The 17,741-nt window shown below is 58.5% G+C and overlaps 2 protein-coding genes across 2 annotated transcripts; both read right to left on the bottom strand.

The window, feature by feature from the left end:
* Nucleotides 1-3,243: 3,243 nt before the first annotated feature.
* On the bottom strand, nucleotides 3,244-6,488 carry LOC308061954 (maestro heat-like repeat-containing protein family member 6). The gene is made up of 6 exons (XM_080382700.1): nucleotides 6,143-6,488; nucleotides 5,373-5,549; nucleotides 4,761-4,916; nucleotides 4,183-4,407; nucleotides 3,736-3,838; nucleotides 3,244-3,506 (listed from the first exon to the last, which is right to left on the bottom strand). Exons 1-6 carry the CDS (start codon nucleotides 6,443-6,445, stop codon nucleotides 3,418-3,420), a joined length of 1,053 nt encoding a protein of 350 aa, XP_080238826.1. The 5' UTR covers nucleotides 6,446-6,488; the 3' UTR covers nucleotides 3,244-3,417.
* A 994-nt stretch (nucleotides 6,489-7,482) lies between these two features.
* LOC308061956 (uncharacterized protein) lies at nucleotides 7,483-8,429 on the bottom strand. The gene is made up of 2 exons (XM_080382703.1): nucleotides 8,023-8,429; nucleotides 7,483-7,821 (listed from the first exon to the last, which is right to left on the bottom strand). The coding sequence occupies exons 1-2, from the start codon at nucleotides 8,179-8,181 to the stop codon at nucleotides 7,666-7,668; spliced, it is 315 nt and encodes a 104-aa protein (XP_080238829.1). The 5' UTR covers nucleotides 8,182-8,429; the 3' UTR covers nucleotides 7,483-7,665.
* Between the last annotated feature and the right edge of the window lie 9,312 nt (nucleotides 8,430-17,741).

Genomic DNA, 17,741 nt, shown 5'->3' with positions numbered 1-17,741 from the left:
CTGATGAGGGAGGGGAAGCCAATGAGGCCTTCTACAGACAATGGCAGGCAGCCTCACGATGCCAGGCCCTGGTTCTCACGGGGGACTTCAGCCTCCCTGACACCTGCTGGAAAGACAACCCAGCTAGGCTCACACAGTCCAGGAGGTTCCTGCAGAGCACCGACGGTAACTTTTTGACACAGGTGGTGGAGGAGCCAACGAGGCAAGCTGTGCTCTCAGACCCGTTCTTCGCAAGCAGGGGGCTGGTTGGGGATGTGAAAGTTGAAGGCAGCCTTGGCCGCAATGACCATGAGATGGCGGAGTTCAGGGTCCTGTGCTGAGGAAGCGAGCCGACAAGTAGGATTGCCGCCCTGGCCTACAGGAGAGCTAACGCTGTCTTCTTCAAGGACCTCCTTGGAGGAATGCCATGGTTGAGGGCTCCAGAAGGTACTTCCCAGTCCAAGAGAGACAAGGAACTACTGGAGAGGGGCCAGCAGAGGGCTACAAAGATGGTGAGGGGACTGGAGCATCTCCCTTAGGAGGACAGGCTGAGAGGGCTGGGCCTGTTCAGCCTGCAGGAGAGAAGACTCAGGGGGGATCTGTCGCATCCCAGCTATGAGGAGGGAGAGAGCGACTGAGACTCGCAAATGCCCTTGCTGTGGGTTGCGCTGAGGTAACACCCGAGGTCCGTACCTAAACATCAACTTTAATGGAACAAACACCCAGTAAACATTGACCCTTTCACAATTATATCCAACCAAGCTATGTGGCTTTAGGAGAAGCTGGGGTAGGCCTTGTATTACTTCAGGAGAAAAAGCTGAGGCGGCGGGGGCGGGACATGGGGCAAGACAGCTAGAGAGAGGGGGAGATCACCACTCCTGGATCCAGCGCCGCAGCTGCCAGCAGGGCTGTTGGACAAAGAGTCCCAGAGGCTTCTAGGTGTGCCTAGTTGGGAGCCCCAGTCCCTGGGCTCCTGGAGCCTTCTCTCGCCCCAGCTGCAGGAGTGGCTGAGGCCAGGCGGCCAGGGGAAGGGCCACCAGCCCCCGTGCCTGGCCAGGCGGCCAGGGGAAGGGCCACCAGCCCCCGTGCCTGGCCAGGCGGCCAGGGGAAGGGCCACCAGCCCCCGTGCCTGTCACTGCCTCCGGCACCTTCCCTCAGGGCGCTGCCTGGGCACTGGGCACCGCACCTGGGCCTCGGCCCGACGGGATCTTATCAACGGGACAAGGGGCAACGGGCACAAACGGCCACACAGGTGTCACAGTTTTGCTAATAAGTTAAGATTGATTGACTTTATTTGATTGATTATTTGATTTTATAAAATTCTTTTATAGAATAGAAAGACAGAAGGATAAGAAATCTATTTTAATGAAACTTATAGTTGCACAGCAAAAGCTGCTATGAGATCCTCTCTACATCCCCTACCACAGCTAGAAGAATGGGCTAGAACCATTGTTAAAACTTTGGTAATAACTTTATGGCTTGAAAGGTTTCTTTGTATTTGACCAGTCTTCTGTATGTAGAAGGTGTATTGAAATGTCAGAATATGAGATGAATGGAAACTGGGGAGAGTCGACTGGAACAGCTTGTGGTTACCTGCCAAGAAACCGTGAACTTTAGTAAAAGGTAATTCCGGCAGGGGGAGATCGCGACCACCGACTCATATACCACCTACCCAAATCGTACCCCAGACCCATTTCTAGACCTTTCTAAGCTCTACTATGCAGAATCGGATATAGGAGGAGAATATGTTAATGCTTTACGGGAAATATCATGGTTATGCATGCATACTTAATGAATATGTATGAATAAGTTCTATATATGGTGTCTAATTTTGAGACTTGGTGTGCGTTGATCGTGAGAGGACTCGCTCACGCACCCAGCCGTCAATAAAGAAGTCTCTGCTTATCTACATCACATTGGTGTCGATAGGTTCTTCATTCCGAGATTTCGATAACACAGGGAGCTCCTTCCCTTCCGAGCAGGAGGAGATGGGCTGTGCTGTGGGGGTGTCACGGCCTGGGGTGGGCTGCCCCGGGGCTGGGCAGTCTCTGGAGGCTCTCAAACCCCGCCTGGCCGTGACCCTGAGCGGCCGGCTCCTGGGGGAGCTGCTTTCGCAGGGCCTTGGGCTGGATGGTCTCCAGAGGTCCCTGCCAGCCCTGACCCGCCTGATTCTGCCGCTCTGTGCGGAGGCGCGGGGCCGGCCCGCGGCGCTGAGGGGCGGTGGGGCCGCAGGGGCAGCGGGGTCGGGAAGGCGGTGGCGTGGGCTCTGAGGGGCCGGTGTGCGGGACAGCCGGGAGCGGGCCGGCGGGCAGCGGGAGCGCCCTTCGGCCGGCCTCTGTGCCGCCACAGGCTCACCGCCCCGGCCATAGGTGGCCAAAGACTGTTGCCATGCATGCCCGGGGCATCGTGGAGGGGCTGCTGGCTGCCCGCAGGTGGTCTCCCCTTTGGAGACTGGTCAAAGGCTTGGGCTTTGTTTGTTGGGCTTTGTTGATGGCTCAACAGAGGGCTTGGTTTTGCAGTGTGCCCCCTTACTGCTGCTCTGGTGACGTGCTGGGCAGCAGTGGCTGCAGGGCAGGTGGGGACAAGTGGCATGGGCAGGAGACAGAGCTGCCCATCCTGCTGGGGACATGGAGGGGCCTGTGCTGCTGGAGCCAGAGCATCAGCGGCTTGGTAGCCCCTGGGCTCAGCCACGTCAGCCCCAGGCAGTGCAGGCTGCTCAGACAGTGGGTGGCAGAAAAAGTCATTTATTGCGGCAGCGTGGCCCTGGAGAGGGGAAGGAAGGCATTGCTTTCAAGTTCTGCTTCGGCTCCACCTTGGGCTTCTCCCCTCTGCTTCACAGCCCAGTGGAGCAGCTGGCACTTTATGGCAAAGGCGAAGCATGAGGGCACGTCTTTGCCCTGGACCACTGGAAAGAGCAGTTGTCCTGCTGCTCTCCAGAGGACGCCAGCTCCTCTGGGGCTGAGGTGTCTTCTTCCCTGTTAGCCTTCAGGAAGAGAAGCCTGCAGAGCATCCTCGGGCTGGGGCTGCTGCTTCGTCTCTGCCTGAGCAGAGCCCTCGCTGGGGGTCGAGTGCCACCTCTCCCATGTCCTTGGCAGCCATAAGCGCAGTAGTCGTAGGTTAAACCACCCCTTACAGCCTTCGTCGTCCAAGGATGAGGAATGTCTGAGTTGCCAGGGAGGAGACCAGGGGGCTGGTGTCTTTCCTTGCGCCTTTAAGCACTGTGGGGACAAAGCAGCAGAGGAGAGGTGACAGCCCTGTGTCCCCTCCAGGCAGGGCACACTGCACCCTGTGATTGCCAGGGCCAGGAAGCAGCCAGGGGACAGGTGGCTCGGCTGGAAGCTGCTTCTCAGGAATAGCCCCCTGCAGAAACACCCCGTCCCCCCTAGGCACGCTGGGAGCAGATCCCCCCTTGCCCAGGTTGCGGGGGGGAGCTCCGTGCTAGCTCCTTCCTCCTCCCCACTGCCCTCGCTCACCATGTCGGATGTACTCCATGTGCTGCTGCTCACGCACGCACCGCCCAACGAGCCCTGGAGCAACACAGTGTGTCAAGGATGCTGCTGCCGCTCAGAGACCCTTGCAGCCAGCCCACCTGGCTGCACGGTCCCCCCGGGAGGGCTGACCCCGGAGTGCAGCATCAGGGAGGGGATGGATGAGCCTCCTGCCAGCCCCACCTGTGCAGGCAGGGGCAGGAGGGGGTGAAGGGGTGCCCCATAGGTCCTGTGCTGGGACACAGGGACCCTGGGAGTCATGGCTCACCGATGAACCTGACAGCCTCCCATCGCAGGGGCTCCTGCGAGCTGTGCAGGTAATGCAGGCTCTGGTGCAGGTAGGCCATGGCCCTGCTCCTCTTCTTGGCCAGCTGCAGAGAGGAGAAGGGTGCAGGGTGGGCGCAGAGGTGCCCCCGCGTTTGGCCATCCCTCCACCCAGGGCCATCCCCCTTCCCCCCAGCAGGACATCCCCAGCTCCCCACTGTGTGGCACCGGGGTTCAGAGGGAGCATCAGGCTCCCAGGGATGCAGGGGTGCCACCCTAGTGGCAGGGTCCCCTTGGGGACCCCAGGGGCAAAGACAATGCGGAGCAGAGCCTGCTCCAGGAGGGTGTGTGCAGCCAAGGGGGCACAGCCCTCCATCCCCCCTCCCTCCCCGCAGGGCACAGGGCAGGGCTTGCCCGGGGAAGATCCCAGGGGTGTTGGGGCTCTGCTTACCAGGCACTCGCTGATCCTCCATGCCTGCCCAGTCTCAGCCATGTGCTCCAGCTGCCTCCACTTCAGGAACAGGCCAGCACTGCGGAGGGCTTCCTGGGAGGCCTGGTGAGCAACAGAGATGCCACCACCACCATCGAGGGCACAGGACCCTGTGTCCTCCCTCTTGGCGGGGCTCAGAACCTCTTCTATCCCATGCCAGGAAGACACTCCAGCTGGGAATTGGTGCTGTCACCATGCTCAGCACCCCGGGGAAGAGAAGGACAATCACCCTCTCTGACTGGAAGGCCGTCAGGGCTTCAGTGCTTTGGCCCTGGTGGCCCCAGGCTGTTGTGGAGCTGTAGCTCAGTCTCTGGGGCTGCAGGACCCATGGCAGGGGCTGTGCGGAGGGAGCTGGGTGGGAAAGGGACCCACCTCCCCGTCCATCTGGGCAGCAGCAGGAGAAGGGCAGCAGTGGGCAGGGAGGGGGTCTCTGCCTGGCCCTAGGGACTCAGCAAGCTAGACCTCCCAGTGGCACACATTTGAAGGGTCCAGTGTCAGCATTGCCGGGCCCAAAGGACCGGTCAGGCTAAGAATCCCACCTTGGCCACACTTTTGTTCTGATCGTGCAGGTGCAAGAGCAGTGGCAGCAGGCTGCTCCACACCTTCTTCTTCATCTTCTTCTTTTCAGTGCCCACCACGAGCCACATCACGCTTTGGAAGAGGTGGATGGATTTCTCCCGCACAGTGTCCAAATGCTGGGGAAGGAGGGGAGGAGGACCTCAGCCCCAAGCGCAAGCCCGTGGCAAGCGAGGGGCTGACGTGGAGGTGAACTTCCCCCAGATGGCTGCAGGCAGCCCTGCTCCATAAGGGAGTGCATGAGCCGTGGCATGCAGAATGTCTGTGCAGAGGGGCTGGGGGCCGGAGAGGGAGACCCTGTGGAGGACTGGGGGATGCTGCCAGGGCAGGGTGCACATTGGTGTTGCTCAGCACACCGGCTGCTGTCCTGCCACCCCCGTCCGCCCTGCGGCAAGCAGGCCGAGCCAGGGTGAGTCCACGCTGGGGGTTTGGGGTGCAGCACGGAGTCACCGAGGGCAGCGACAGTGGCTGGGGGCTGCAGGGCAAAGCATCCTCCTGCAGAGCATGGGGGCTGCGGTGGGAGACGCGAACGAGGTGCTCAATGAGGGGAGCATGGGGCTCTCCGCCAGCCTTACGTTGTCAAAGAGTGGCTGGAGCTTGTCAGCCAGCGCCGGGGCAATGAGGCTGGGCTTCTTCCCCGCCGGAAGCTGGAGCATGTTGTCAAGCACGGAGAGGGCCACGGCGCTGTCGTCACTGTCATCAGCCTGCAGCCGCTCCATGACGTACGGCAGCAGGACAAGGGTTTTCCTTGCCTATGTGAGACACGCCACCTCATTTTTGTAAAGCGGCAAGCGACCGCAGGGCTGAAAACCCTCCCCGTGAGCACTGGCCTCCCCGCTGGCTTCTCAGCAGGCAGCATGGGTTACGAGGGCAAGCGCCTGGCAGACAGGGCTCCCTGGCACGGCCATGGGAAGAGCAGGGTGCGCAGGGGGAGGACAGACAGCTCTGGCTCCTTGCCAGACCCTCGGCTGCCCCCGTTTGCAACAGACCCCCTGAGCAGCCTGGTGGGTGACCAGCGCTGCTTGGAAAGCTGCGCGAGCTGCCAGCAGGCCCTGCGTTTCATCGCGGGGCTCATCACCCCACGGCCACGCTCTGCAGACCCCACACTCGGGCTGGTGGCTCTGCTGCCATCATCCCTGCTGGGACGTGCTGGCAGTGGGACCCTGTTCCCCTCGGCACTGCTGCCTCTCCCCTTGCCATGGGGCAGTGGGCCAGGGACGCGGGAGAGCTGGCTGCAGCTGGCTCAGCTCCCCATGCCCACAAAAGCCCAAGCCGCCACGTTACCTACCACCCACAGCTCTGCCATGGGCTGTTGTCCTGGCTGCCCCAGCTGCCCCCTACTCACTGTGTCAGGCCTCTCGGTGAGCCTGAGGATGGCCCTGAGCACCAGGGTGGGCATCCCCAGGCACTGGCTCTGCAGATACGTGGGGAAGATTGCCAGGGCACAGTCCAGCTCTTCACTGAGGCCAATGCAGCCCACCATCTGAAACACACGCAACGGGAGCTGGAGAGGTGCAGCGCTGGCTCCAGCCATCAGCTCAGGCAGGGCAAGGACACCGGGGCAAGGCCAAGCCTGAATGGAGGCAGCAGGGACTGCGGAGAGCCCCCGTGCCCCACACCGCACTGGTTGCTCGCCTGGCTCCTCCATGGTACCAGCCAGAGCCCACCTGCTTCCCCAGCTCCCGCTGCAGCAGCGGGCATGGGAGAACTGAGCATCGGAGGGAGCTTGGAGCAGTGCCATCAGGCTCACCTCAACAAAGAAGACCATGGCGACCATCTCCCAGGAGGGATTCTCCACAGAGAGGAGCTCTGCCAGATGGCGGAAGATGGTGGAGCGCAGGGATCTTGGGGTGTTCCTCATCTCCCTGGAAGGGGGAAGGAAGCACTGTCAGGCCTGAGCCAGGCGGGCACATCTCTGGGGGTCGCACCAGTCTGGTCATCACTGGACTGCAGCACTTTCTGCAAGCAGTGGGGACCCCCTGCCATCAGCCCCAAGGGAGGGGGTGGTGTGGGGTGCACAGTCCCCCAGGAGTGTGGAGAAGGGGCTCTCACCTGGCCACGATGCGCACTCCCAGGAGGTGGGTCTGGGCACTGAGCAGCATGTCCCAGCCACCCTGCGCCTCGATGGCCAGCATGTGGCTCTCAAGGCCCATCCTGCAGAGCAGCACCGTCATGGCCTGCACCACAGACCTGCACGAGGAGAAATGCTCAGCTCCCACCGGGACCCCTGGCTTGGCTCCAGGTGGCTGGCAGGGACGAGCGGACAGGGATGGCGCACCTGATAGGAGTAATCAGACCCTGTTGGTGGCCCGTCCAGAAGATTAGCACCTCCTCTGGCGTCAGCTCTGTGGTGAATGACACTTGGAAAAGCAGTGCCAGGAAAAGCCGGGGGAAAATGTCTTCCACGTCCCGTGGGCAGCTGGACTGCAGGAGGATCTTGCTTATGGTGCTGGCTGCCTGCAGAAGACACCAGACACGGACATCTCGCTGACCCCTGGGGAGGCCAAGGCTTGGGGCGGGCATGGAAGGGAAGGGGTGGCCCCAGACAGCTGAGAGCAGCCCCGGAGGTCAGTGAGGCCTCATCCAGCAACTCACAGCCAGGGAGAGGACGCGCGGGTTGTCCTTGGTAGAGGCGGAGGTCTTGTGCAGCGACTGGTTCATCATGACGTTGATGAGCTCCTGCAGCACCTTCTTGGCAGCCCGGGGCTCAAAGAGCATCACCGCCCACATGGTCATGGCGACACTGTGGAGAACCAGGGCTCTGTCAGTGGGGACACCCAGGAGTAAGGCCGGCCTGAAGTCCCTTGGGAGGGTATTGGGACCCCTCTGCCAGGGTGAGAGCAGCCCTAAAGTCTGGTGAGCCCCGTACTAGGTGCATGTTGGGGAGCAGTGCAGCAGGCCGGCCACCACCTCGCTGGGGTGTTTGTCTGCCAGCACGCGCAGGGCCCTGTCCAGGCTGTTGACGGCTACCAGCATCCTGATGGAGGGCAGGTTTGTGTAGATGGCGCGCACGATCTTCAAGACCTGGAGAGGAGACACAGGAGGGAGTGGGGATGTCAGTAGGGTGAGCGCGGCTGTTTCCCCAGCTCCCTCTGGGAGCTGCTTCTGTTCCCGTTGTGGTATGCCAGCTGGAGATGGTGTCAGCGCTGGCCAGGTGCAGAGCCGGGGGAGGAACGGTGCCCCGGGGGGCTGGAGCATCAGCTGTGCTACCCCTGGGCGACTCACCTGCCCCGGCTGGAAGGCAGGGCCCAACACAAGGACATCCACCATGTGGGCAGCCACGCGGATGCTGTAGGTGCTTGGGTCTCTCATGTTGTTGATGGCTAGGAGGATGATGTCTGCCCGGTCAGAGGGACGGAGGTATTTCGTGAACTTCTGCGGCATGAAGGAGAGGAAGGGAGATTTGTCACCTAGAGCATCCCCCAGAGCATCTTGGCTGTGCAGGGAGTGGGACGCAGAGCCAGGCTGCGCTGGGCAGATGGACGGTGGGGGTCAGGGTGCCATGGGGAACCAGAGCTCACTGGAGGCCTTTGCCTCGCCCCTGCTCAGGATCGGCGCAAGCCCCCGCTATCGCCATGCATCAGGTGTCCCTTCGCTCATGCTGATCCCGCCAGCCAGGAGCTGAAGGCCCTTCTTACCAGGAAGATTTCTCTGGCGCCGCTGGTTTGCAAAAGCTGCTGGGGCTGCCTCGCTTGCCAGACCTCCTGGTGCTCCAGCTGCCCTCTGTCATGCGACCGGGGCTGCCTGCCTGGGGAGGAGAAAAACCGGGGTGCTGAGAGAGAGGGTGCAGAGCTGGAGGTGCAGTCTGAGTGCTGGGCAGAAAAGTCACTGGCAAAGGACTGGGACGCCCTGACAGGTCTGGGGAGCAGATACGCAGGGAGGGTCCGGGGCTGTTGTGAGCAGGGCTGAGAGGAAATGGCTCTTCAGACTGCAGGCAGGCAGGCAGGTTGTATGCGGCTTTCTCTGGCCAAGGAGGGTGGCCACTGGCTGCCCATGCTGGGGGGGACCAAGCCCGACACGGCCTCTCTTACTTCTCTGCTTCAGGATGAAGGTGTGCAGGTGATGGAGAGCTTCTGCAGCCTTGTGGCGGGTCCTCTCACGCTTGCAGGTGCAGCAGAGAATGAGGTGCCCCACCAGCAGCCCCAGTATTGCAAACTGATGACTCTTGGAGCACTGGTGTCTGAGGACTATAGTTTGTGCAAAGCAGGAGCAGACCTGGGGGAAGAGAGGCAGTGCAGGCACAAGGTGAGGCCGGTCACAAGGTGAGCCCCAGCTGCTCCCAGAGCAGCCGGGCACCAGGCCGGAGCAGGGAAGCCAAGTTCCTGCCTGTGCCTGCGGCAGCCCTGCCCTGCCCTGCCCTGGGAGAGAGCGTGGACAGGGCAGGGACAGGGCAAAGACTCCTGCTCCCAGCCTCCTGCTGACTGGGTGCCCAACTTCCCCAGGAGGTGCCAGGGCTCCGGGCTGCAGGGACAGGGCAGTGGGACTGCCCAGACCAGGAGCTCGGTACCTGTGGCATGGAGCAGGTGGTGAACTCGATCAGACTGGCAATCTGCGCCACGGCCCTCTCCTGCACTGCTTCCCTCTGGGACCTGGTGAAGGGCAGCAGGACCTGGGAGGAGAAAAGCTGCTGGTGTGCCAGGGAGGTGGCATGGCGCAGCACGGCACAGGCAGGCTTGCTCCGGGGCAATGCCTGGCATGGGGCATGTGTCCTTCTTGCCTCTCGCAGCAGCCTGCTGCGGCCAGGCAGGTCGCTGCATCCTGCTCCTGCTGCTGCCTCTGCTGCCTTCCACTCCTCCCCCCTCAAACAACGTCCCTGCACCCCCCACCCAGGGACCCCAAGGCTTTGTGGTGACCAGCTCCCTGGGGAACGGTGGTGGGGGCTCTGGGATATGTGCCGTGGTAAAGCTGGAGGGGGAAAGCCCCAGGGCTGGGCTCCCCTTGCCAAGCCAGACAGGCAGGTCTGTCTGGGCGGGAGTGTTGGGCAGGATGGGCAGCAAGCACGGCTGCAGAGGTGGGGTGAGCTGTGGCAGGAGAAGAAGGGGCTCTGGCAGCAGCCAGGGGGCAAGGGGCTAGTGGGAGGGGCATGGCGGGGAAGGAGGGACATTGCCTGCCCCATTCCTTGCACCAGGCGCTGGGAGGGCCACCGCTCGAGCCGGGGGTCACTGCCCATAGGGACCCTGTGCCAAGGCCAGACCTGCAAGATGTTCTGCAGCTCCAGGATGCCAAGCGTGCCAGCACTGCATACCAGCACCTTCAGCATGCTGTCCATCACGGCCATGGTCTGCGAGGGAGACAGAGTCTTGGGGGCAGCCCTGGAAGCCAGGGGGGGACGGCCATGGCCCTGCGGTGCCCAGGAAGGGACCCTGGGGCAGGGGATCTCCCCGTGGTTCACCCTGTGGCATACCTTGGAGTAGAGGGAAGCCTCGGGGTCCTGGGTGTCCTCCTGTGGGTGCTGGTAGAAGATGCTGTGGAAGCAGGCTTGGAGGAGGCTGCTTGTCTTCTCCTCCAGACGCAGTCCCACTCTGCTGCAGGGACAAAGGGGTGCTCTTGGGGCCCAGCAAGGGAGAGGCAGACTCTGGGGCTGGAGACCTGGCTCGGCTCCCACGCCACAGGGGTCATGTCAACCCCCACGCTACTGACACTCAAGTTGAGGGGGAAAACCCTGTACCGCCCCCTGCCCCTCCCTCTCAGACCCAGCACGGGGGATGCCCCCCATATGGGACGAGTGCTGTCGGGGCCACCTGGCACCGAGGAGGCCAAGCTGGGGGCCGGGGCAGGTACCTCATAGAGGTGATGGCCAACATGGCTTGCTGCCACACCGTGGTGCCCAGGTCGTCAGTGGGCTCCTCTTGCAGCAGCACCTGGGGAGCACAGCAGGGTGAGTCACGTCAGGATGGGGCAGTCTCCTTCAGCCAGCAAGAGCCTGCGGGGCTGGCAGAGCCCCGGCTGCCCCCATCCTGGCACCCCCTCCCAACCCAGCACTCAGTGGTCCCAGGCCCCGTGGTGGCAAGTTCTGTGCCCATCACGGAGCCACAGGCTGGCCAAGGGACCTGCAAACATCATTGGGTCCAACCCCCAGCTCCAGTCGGGCCACGCGAGTGGTTTTAGAACATCTCCAAGGAGAGAAACCTGGAGCAGCGCTCCTTCACACCCCCCTACCCGGCCAAGCCCTCTCCTGCCCCCAGGGCTGTGCCACTGCCCACTGCCCCTGGGCCTGCCTCTTGAGGCCTGACTGCTTGTCCCCTCACCTGGATGGTGTCCACCACCTCCCACTGAAAGTAGTAAAGCTCGTCCCACACGCTGGAGTCCATGGTGGCGGTGCCGCAGGCGGTGCAGATGGCGGCCAGAAACTTCAGCTTCTGGTCTGCTTGCTGCCAGCCGAGGAGGGGACAGAGGGACAGACAGCGCTGATGTCTAGCTATGCATTCAATCCCCATTATCACATTGTAGTCACCATGAAGGGATTCACTTCTGCTCGTGAAGTTAGGGTCGCCGTACGTCTGTAACTTTGTCCTAATGACAAGTGCCCCTGAAGGAGAACTCCAAGCCTGATAAGGGGAACACCTCACCCCAGGAGGTGCCAACAGCCCGTTACTTGCAACAAAGGCAAGAAGCCAGCGGAACGAGACTGAAACTAGGGGCAAGGTAAAGGCAGCGGGGGGAGAGCGCAACCACCGACTCCAGTCAGGACTAAAGGACTCACCCTCACCCCTCCCTCAGACATGCAGTAAATGAAAAACACACTGTAACTTGAAATCAAAGCGAGAGATCTATAGACCAACGGAAAGCTACCGCGCGTACTAATTACCAATAGCATCTTTTAGCTAGAGTTTGGAAAATACGTATGTATAACTAGACTGCATAAATGTTAATCTTGTTCTTCTGAGCTTTGCGCTTGCTTCGTGGAGCATCATCAGCTAAGCCCCAGCTTTGCGCGAATCCGTAATAAAGAAATGCCTGGACTCCGTGCGTCGGTTGCCTCTTGCCCAACGGGCGAAGGCGTACACTTTTTGGATAACAGTGTCAGTGGGGAGAGACAGCTGGGAGGGGGCATAGCCCCCGGCACCTTGTGAGCAGGGCATGTGGGCAGAAAGACTGGCCGGGAGGTAGGGGCACAGCCTCGTAGAAGTGGCCACGCATACCTTTGGTCTGATCCTGAGGAAGCCTTGGATGATGTCCAGGGTATTCTCTTCCTCCGTGGGCGCAGCCAAGTCAGAGTGGCACGAATCTGGCGGACACAGAGCAGGCAGGGCTGGGGTCAGGCCGTGGGGAAAGTGCGAGCCCTCCGCCCAGCTCCTGGGGATGTCCCCAGCCCCAGCTCAAAGCTGGGACACTGGTGTCCCCTGCGCGCCCCAGGGGTGAGGGTGCGATGCTGGAGGGCAGCACCAGGAGGGGGGCCCGGTGTGCCTGGGTGAAGGATGCACTGGTACCAGGGGCAGGGAGGGTCCCTGCCCCAGGGATGCTGTGGCAGGGCTGGGTCTTTGGCCGCTGCCCCATGGGAGCCTGGCTGCCAGCCTGGCCGGGGGCTGCGAGTCTGGGGCAGGGCAGGGCAGGGTGAGCAGAGTGAGCAGCCCCCTGCCCACGATGCCCTCACACTCACGCGCATGCAGCAGCGGGAACTTACAATTGTTGGGCTTCAGCCGCGAGCTGGGAGCTGGGGCAGCTCTGTCCTTTTCCTGCCAGGACTGCCTGGGGTGGCTGGCGGGTATCCCCACCATCCTGCGGCAGGGAGAGAGGAAAGGGGTGAAGGGAAGCCTGCAGCACCCGGGGCTGCCCTGCCAGGGGCGGTGGGGCAGAAGTAGCTCTGTTCAGGGGGCTCCTTGCCACCAGCCTGCCCCGACACCTTCCTCCCAGACACTGTGGGGGCAGCACCGGGTGACACGGCATGTCACAAAGTGCCCCACTGTGACCCTTCCTGATGCCCCAGGGCCCCACTGACCGCTCCTTGCCCCAGGGGGTTGGGACTGACTCCCTCTTCCTCCTTCTCCCTCTATGGGGCTGGGGTTCATCTAGACTGGGGGCATGCCATTTGTCGTAGGGACCCCTCTGTCACCTCGCTCCTGGGGCCGCACCCGCTTGTGGCCAGGCTGAGCTGGGGCTCAGCCCCCACACCGTCAGGCACGCCGAGGCTCTTCTCTCTTCCACCTGGGGCTCGGGACAAGGCCTGCGCGGCTCCCCTTGCTCCAAGGCTGGTGGGCACACAGGGACGACAGACGCCCTCCCGTGCGCTCAGCCGCAGCCGCACAGACTGGCACTGCTGGGGTCACTCGGGTTACCCCGGGCACTGTTGCCATGGTGCAGGGCACTGTTCCATCATCCCTTGGCTGGAACCCGGGCGGGGGCGGGGGGAGTCCCCCTGCTCCTCACCCCAGCCCCACTGGGCCCAGCCCAGGCCTGCTGGGCCAACCTGGCGAGGCGAGCTTTAAAGCGAAGGATGCAGGGGGAGGGCTGCAGTGCAGCAATGCTCGTGCCATCACCTGCGACTGGGGCATAAGCCAGGCCAAGCAGAGCAGCGATATGTGTTCCTTAGCTGCCTCCCGAGATGAGTCCCAGAAGGCCAACCGCCTCCAGGCTGTGCATGGCGGCGGTGGATCCTCTTGCACCCCTCCCGGGAGACCTGTGTGCTCGGTCGCCTCTCTGCAATGCCCATACACCAGCACCCGCGGCACAGGGGATCACCAGGAAGAATGAAAGATCTGTGTGCGGTCGCAGGGCCATGAGCTCATTGCAGTTACGGAGACATGGCGGGATAGCCTCCACGGCTGGGAGGCTGTCGTGGGTGGCTGTGTGCTTTTTAGAAAAGAGGCCAGCAGGGAGAGGTGGTGGAGTTGCTCTTTGTGTGAGGGAGCAACGGGAAGGTCGCGAGCTCTCCCTTGGGGTGGGTGCAGGACGAGTCCAGAGGTTACGGGTAAAGATGAAGGGGCCCGCCAACACGCGGGATGCCGTTGTAGGTGTTTGCTACGGGCCACCTGATGAGGGAGGGGAAGCCAATGAGGCCTTCTACAGACAATGGCAGGCAGCCTCACGATGCCAGGCCCTGGTTCTCACGGGGGACTTCAGCCTCCCTGACACCTGCTGGAAAGACAACCCAGCTAGGCTCACACAGTCCAGGAGGTTCCTGCAGAGCACCGACGGTAACTTTTTGACACAGGTGGTGGAGGAGCCAACGAGGCAAGCTGTGCTCTCAGACCCGTTCTTCGCAAGCAGGGGGCTGGTTGGGGATGTGAAAGTTGAAGGCAGCCTTGGCCGCAATGACCATGAGATGGCGGAGTTCAGGGTCCTGTGCTGAGGAAGCGAGCCGACAAGTAGGATTGCCGCCCTGGCCTACAGGAGAGCTAACGCTGGCTTCTTCAAGGACCTCCTCGGAGGAATGCCATGGGTGAGGGCTCCAGAAGGTACTTCCCAGTCCAAGAGAGACAAGGAACTACTGGAGAGGGGCCAGCAGAGGGCTACAAAGATGGTGAGGGGACTGGAGCATCTCCCTTAGGAGGACAGGCTGAGAGGGCTGGGCCTGTTCAGCCTGCAGGAGAGAAGACTCAGGGGGGATCTGTCGCATCCCAGCTATGAGGAGGGAGAGAGCGACTGAGACTCGCAAATGCCCTTGCTGTGGGTTGCGCTGAGGTAACACCCGAGGTCCGTACCTAAACATCAACTTTAATGGAACAAACACCCAGTAAACATTGACCCTTTCACAATTATATCCAACCAAGCTATGTGGCTTTAGGAGAAGCTGGGGTAGGCCTTGTATTACTTTAGGAGAAAAAGCTGAGACGGCGGGGGCGGGACATGGGGCAAGACAGCTAGAGAGAGGGGGAGATCACCACTCCTGGATCCAGCGCCGCAGCTGCCAGCAGGGCTGTTGGACAAAGAGTCCCAGAGGCTTCTAGGTGTGCCTAGTTGGGAGCCCCAGTCCCTGGGCTCCTGGAGCCTTCTCTCGCCCCAGCTGCAGGAGTGGCTGAGGCCAGGCGGCCAGGGGAAGGGCCACCAGCCCCCGTGCCTGGCCAGGCGGCCAGGGGAAGGGCCACCAGCCCCCGTGCCTGTCACTGCCTCCGGCACCTTCCCTCAGGGCGCTGCCTGGGCACTGGGCACCGCACCTGGGCCTCGGCCCGACGGGATCTTATCAACGGGACAAGGGGCAACGGGCACAAACGGCCACACAGGTGTCACAGTTTTGCTAATAAGTTAAGATTGATTGACTTTATTTGATTGATTATTTGATTTTATAAAATTCTTTTATAGAATAGAAAGACAGAAGGATAAGAAATCTATTTTAATGAAACTTATAGTTGCACAGCAAAAGCTGCTATGAGATCCTCTCTACATCCCCTACCACGGCTAGAAGAATGGGCTAGAACCATTGTTAAAACTTTGGTAATAACTTTAGGGTTTGAAAGGTTTCTTTGTATTTGACCACTCTCCTGTATGTAGAAGGTGTATTGAAATGTCAGAATATGAGATGAATGGAAACTGGGGAGAGTCGACTGGAACAGCTTGTGGTTACCTGCCAAGAAACCGTGAACTTTAGTAAAAGGTAATTCCGGCAGGGGGAGATCGCGACCACCGACTCATATACCACCTACCCAAATCGTACCCCAAACCCATTTCTAGACCTTTCTAAGCTCTACTGCGCAGAATCGGATATAGGAGGAGAATATGTTAATGCTTTACGGGAAATATCATGGTTATGCATGCATACTTAATGAATATGTATGAATAAGTTCTATATATGGTGTCTAATTTTGAGACTTGGTGTGCGTTGATCGTGAGAGGACTCGCTCACGCACCCGGCCGTCAATAAAGAAGTCTCTGCTTATCTACATCACATTGGTGTCGATAAGTTCTTCATTCCGAGATTTCGGCAACAGTTTTGGCGACCCAGATGGGACCTCGCCGAAGGAGACCGGAGGAGTTGGGGACCTGATCGGGTCCAGCCAGCACCGAGGATTTCTCCGGGATACCCATTGATCCCCGATCCATAAGGCTCTTCGCGACGTTCCCCGGATTTTTGGTAAGACACTTCTTTTCCTAATTGTAGTTAGTGAGTTAGCGTCCCAGTAAAGTAAGTGCACTAGAGGAAGTGGGTTGGAGTCCCACTGAGTAAGTCTGCCTGTCAGACGCGGTGAAAGCTGTGCAGGGTAGGACTAGGAGTCTGCCCGTAAGACATAAGCGAAAGCTATTGCAGGGTTGGGCAAAAGTGGAAACAAGAGAACCCATATGCTATAGTGTTCTCTAAAGTAGTGCCTCTAACAAGAAGTTAGAAGGGTTTTGTGGGGGTTTTCTTGATACGGAATTTTTTCTTGTATTTGAGTATTGAGAAGAAAATTAAGAAGTGTATAATACTGTGTTTTATGTCTTTGTTTAAAGTAACTGTGGGAAAGTGTGAGTGTGGCTGTAAGGGTGAGACGTGCAATTGAGCACAAAAGCGAGTGTGGAGAGTGGATCCGCGGATCAGAGTGACAGAGTTGAATAATTGTGTATTGTACTGTGAGTGATTATACCAGGGCATCTAAGTTAACTCGGTTGTTTAAAAGTAAAAGCATGGGTAATCTTGCTGTAAATGACAAAATCCCGAAAAATTCTTTGTTGGGATGTTTATTGGCACATTGGGGAAATTTACATGATGATCTGCAAAAGAGCCAGATGATTGAGTATTGTAATAATTTGAGTATTGTAATAATTGGTGGCCTTTGTATATATTGGATGATCAGGAAAAGTGGCCCACGAATGGGACACTGAATTATAACACTATTCTGCAGTTAATGCTGTATTGTAAAAGAGAAGGGAAATGGAATAAAATGCCAAATGTGGATTTGTTCTTGTACTTAAGACAAAGAAAGGATTGGCAGGATGAATGTAAGCTAACTATTAGAGATAATTGGTAATGGCTATAACTTCTGATAATAAGAAAGTGGGAAAAAAAATGTTGTTCCAATTGTGAGATTGGGAGTGGATACAGGAGCGACATTTTCTTTTTATTAAATACCTGCAAAGGAAAAATTGGAACAAAACCAGGCCATTCCTGCAACCCCTGGATTTGAAATTTGGAAATAAGATAACTACACGTGAATTTTTGTATGTACCAGAATGTCCGATACCCTTCTTAGGAAGAGATTTGTTATCCAAATTAAATGCACAAAGTGTTTTTGACGAAGGAGAACTTTTCTTGAAAATACCTGAGTCAAAAACGGGAGAAATCCTGATGATACAAGAAAAAGTAAAGGAACAAGAAATTCCACCGGAGGTGGATTTGGCAGCGATCCCTACTGTATGGGAAACAAATATTCCTGGTAAATCGAAACTAGCAGAACCTGTTAAAATAGATTTGAAGGAAGGCGCGGGAACAGTGAGAACTAAACAATATCCAATCAAATCAGAAGTGAGACAGGAGTTGAAGAAATTGATTGATAAATTTTTGGAGTATAAAATTTTGGAAGAATGTGAATCTGAGTATAATACTCCTGTTCTACCAGTCAGAAAACCCTCGGGTGAATATAGGCTGGTGCAAGACTTGAGAGCAGTAAACTAAATAGTTCAGGATATTTATCCTGTAGTAGCAAACCCTTATACACTGTTAACAGCATTGAGGGAGACTTATCGGTGGTTTACAGTGCTTGATTTAAAAGATGCTTTCTTTTGTATACCTTTGGAAAAGGAAAGTAGAGAACTGTTTGCTTTTGAATGGGAAAATCCTCAAACCGGGCGAAGGATGCAGCTGACACGGACTAGATTACCCCAAGGATTTAAAAACAGTCCAACTATTTTTGGAAATCAGTTAGCAAAGGAACTTGAAACCTGGAAACAGGATAAATCAAGACCTGGGCATTTACTCTTACAATATGTGGATGACATACTGATTGCTACAGAAGAAAGATTTACTTGCATACGGGTGACTATTGACCTCTTGAATTTCCTGGGACTAAATGGGTACAAGGTATCCAGGAAGA

Source organism: Falco punctatus (assembly GCF_963210335.1).
Source record: "Falco punctatus genome assembly, chromosome: 4".
Taxonomy (NCBI): Eukaryota; Metazoa; Chordata; class Aves; order Falconiformes; family Falconidae; genus Falco; species Falco punctatus.
This window is presented reverse-complemented; position numbering and strand designations above follow the sequence as displayed.

What these genes read in the sequence shown, in the direction of transcription:
- LOC308061956 (XM_080382703.1), bottom strand. Translation starts at nt 8,181, where the DNA reads ATGCCGCAGAAGTTCACGAAATACCTCCGTCCCTCTGACCGGGCAGAC. An exon ending in CTGCCTTCCAGCCGGGGCAG is followed by an intron (nt 7,822 to 8,022) that starts GTGAGTCGCCCA and finishes TCTCCTCTCCAG; the next exon opens with GTCTTGAAGATCGTGCGCGC.
- LOC308061954 (XM_080382700.1), bottom strand. Translation starts at nt 6,445, where the DNA reads ATGGAGGAGCCAGGCGAGCAACCAGTGCGGTGTGGGGCACGGGGGCTC. An exon ending in TCACCGAGAGGCCTGACACA is followed by an intron (nt 5,550 to 6,142) that starts GTGAGTAGGGGG and finishes TGTCTCACATAG; the next exon opens with GCAAGGAAAACCCTTGTCCT. An exon ending in GGAGGCTGTCAGGTTCATCG is followed by an intron (nt 3,507 to 3,735) that starts GTGAGCCATGAC and finishes GTGTTGCTCCAG; the next exon opens with GGCTCGTTGGGCGGTGCGTG.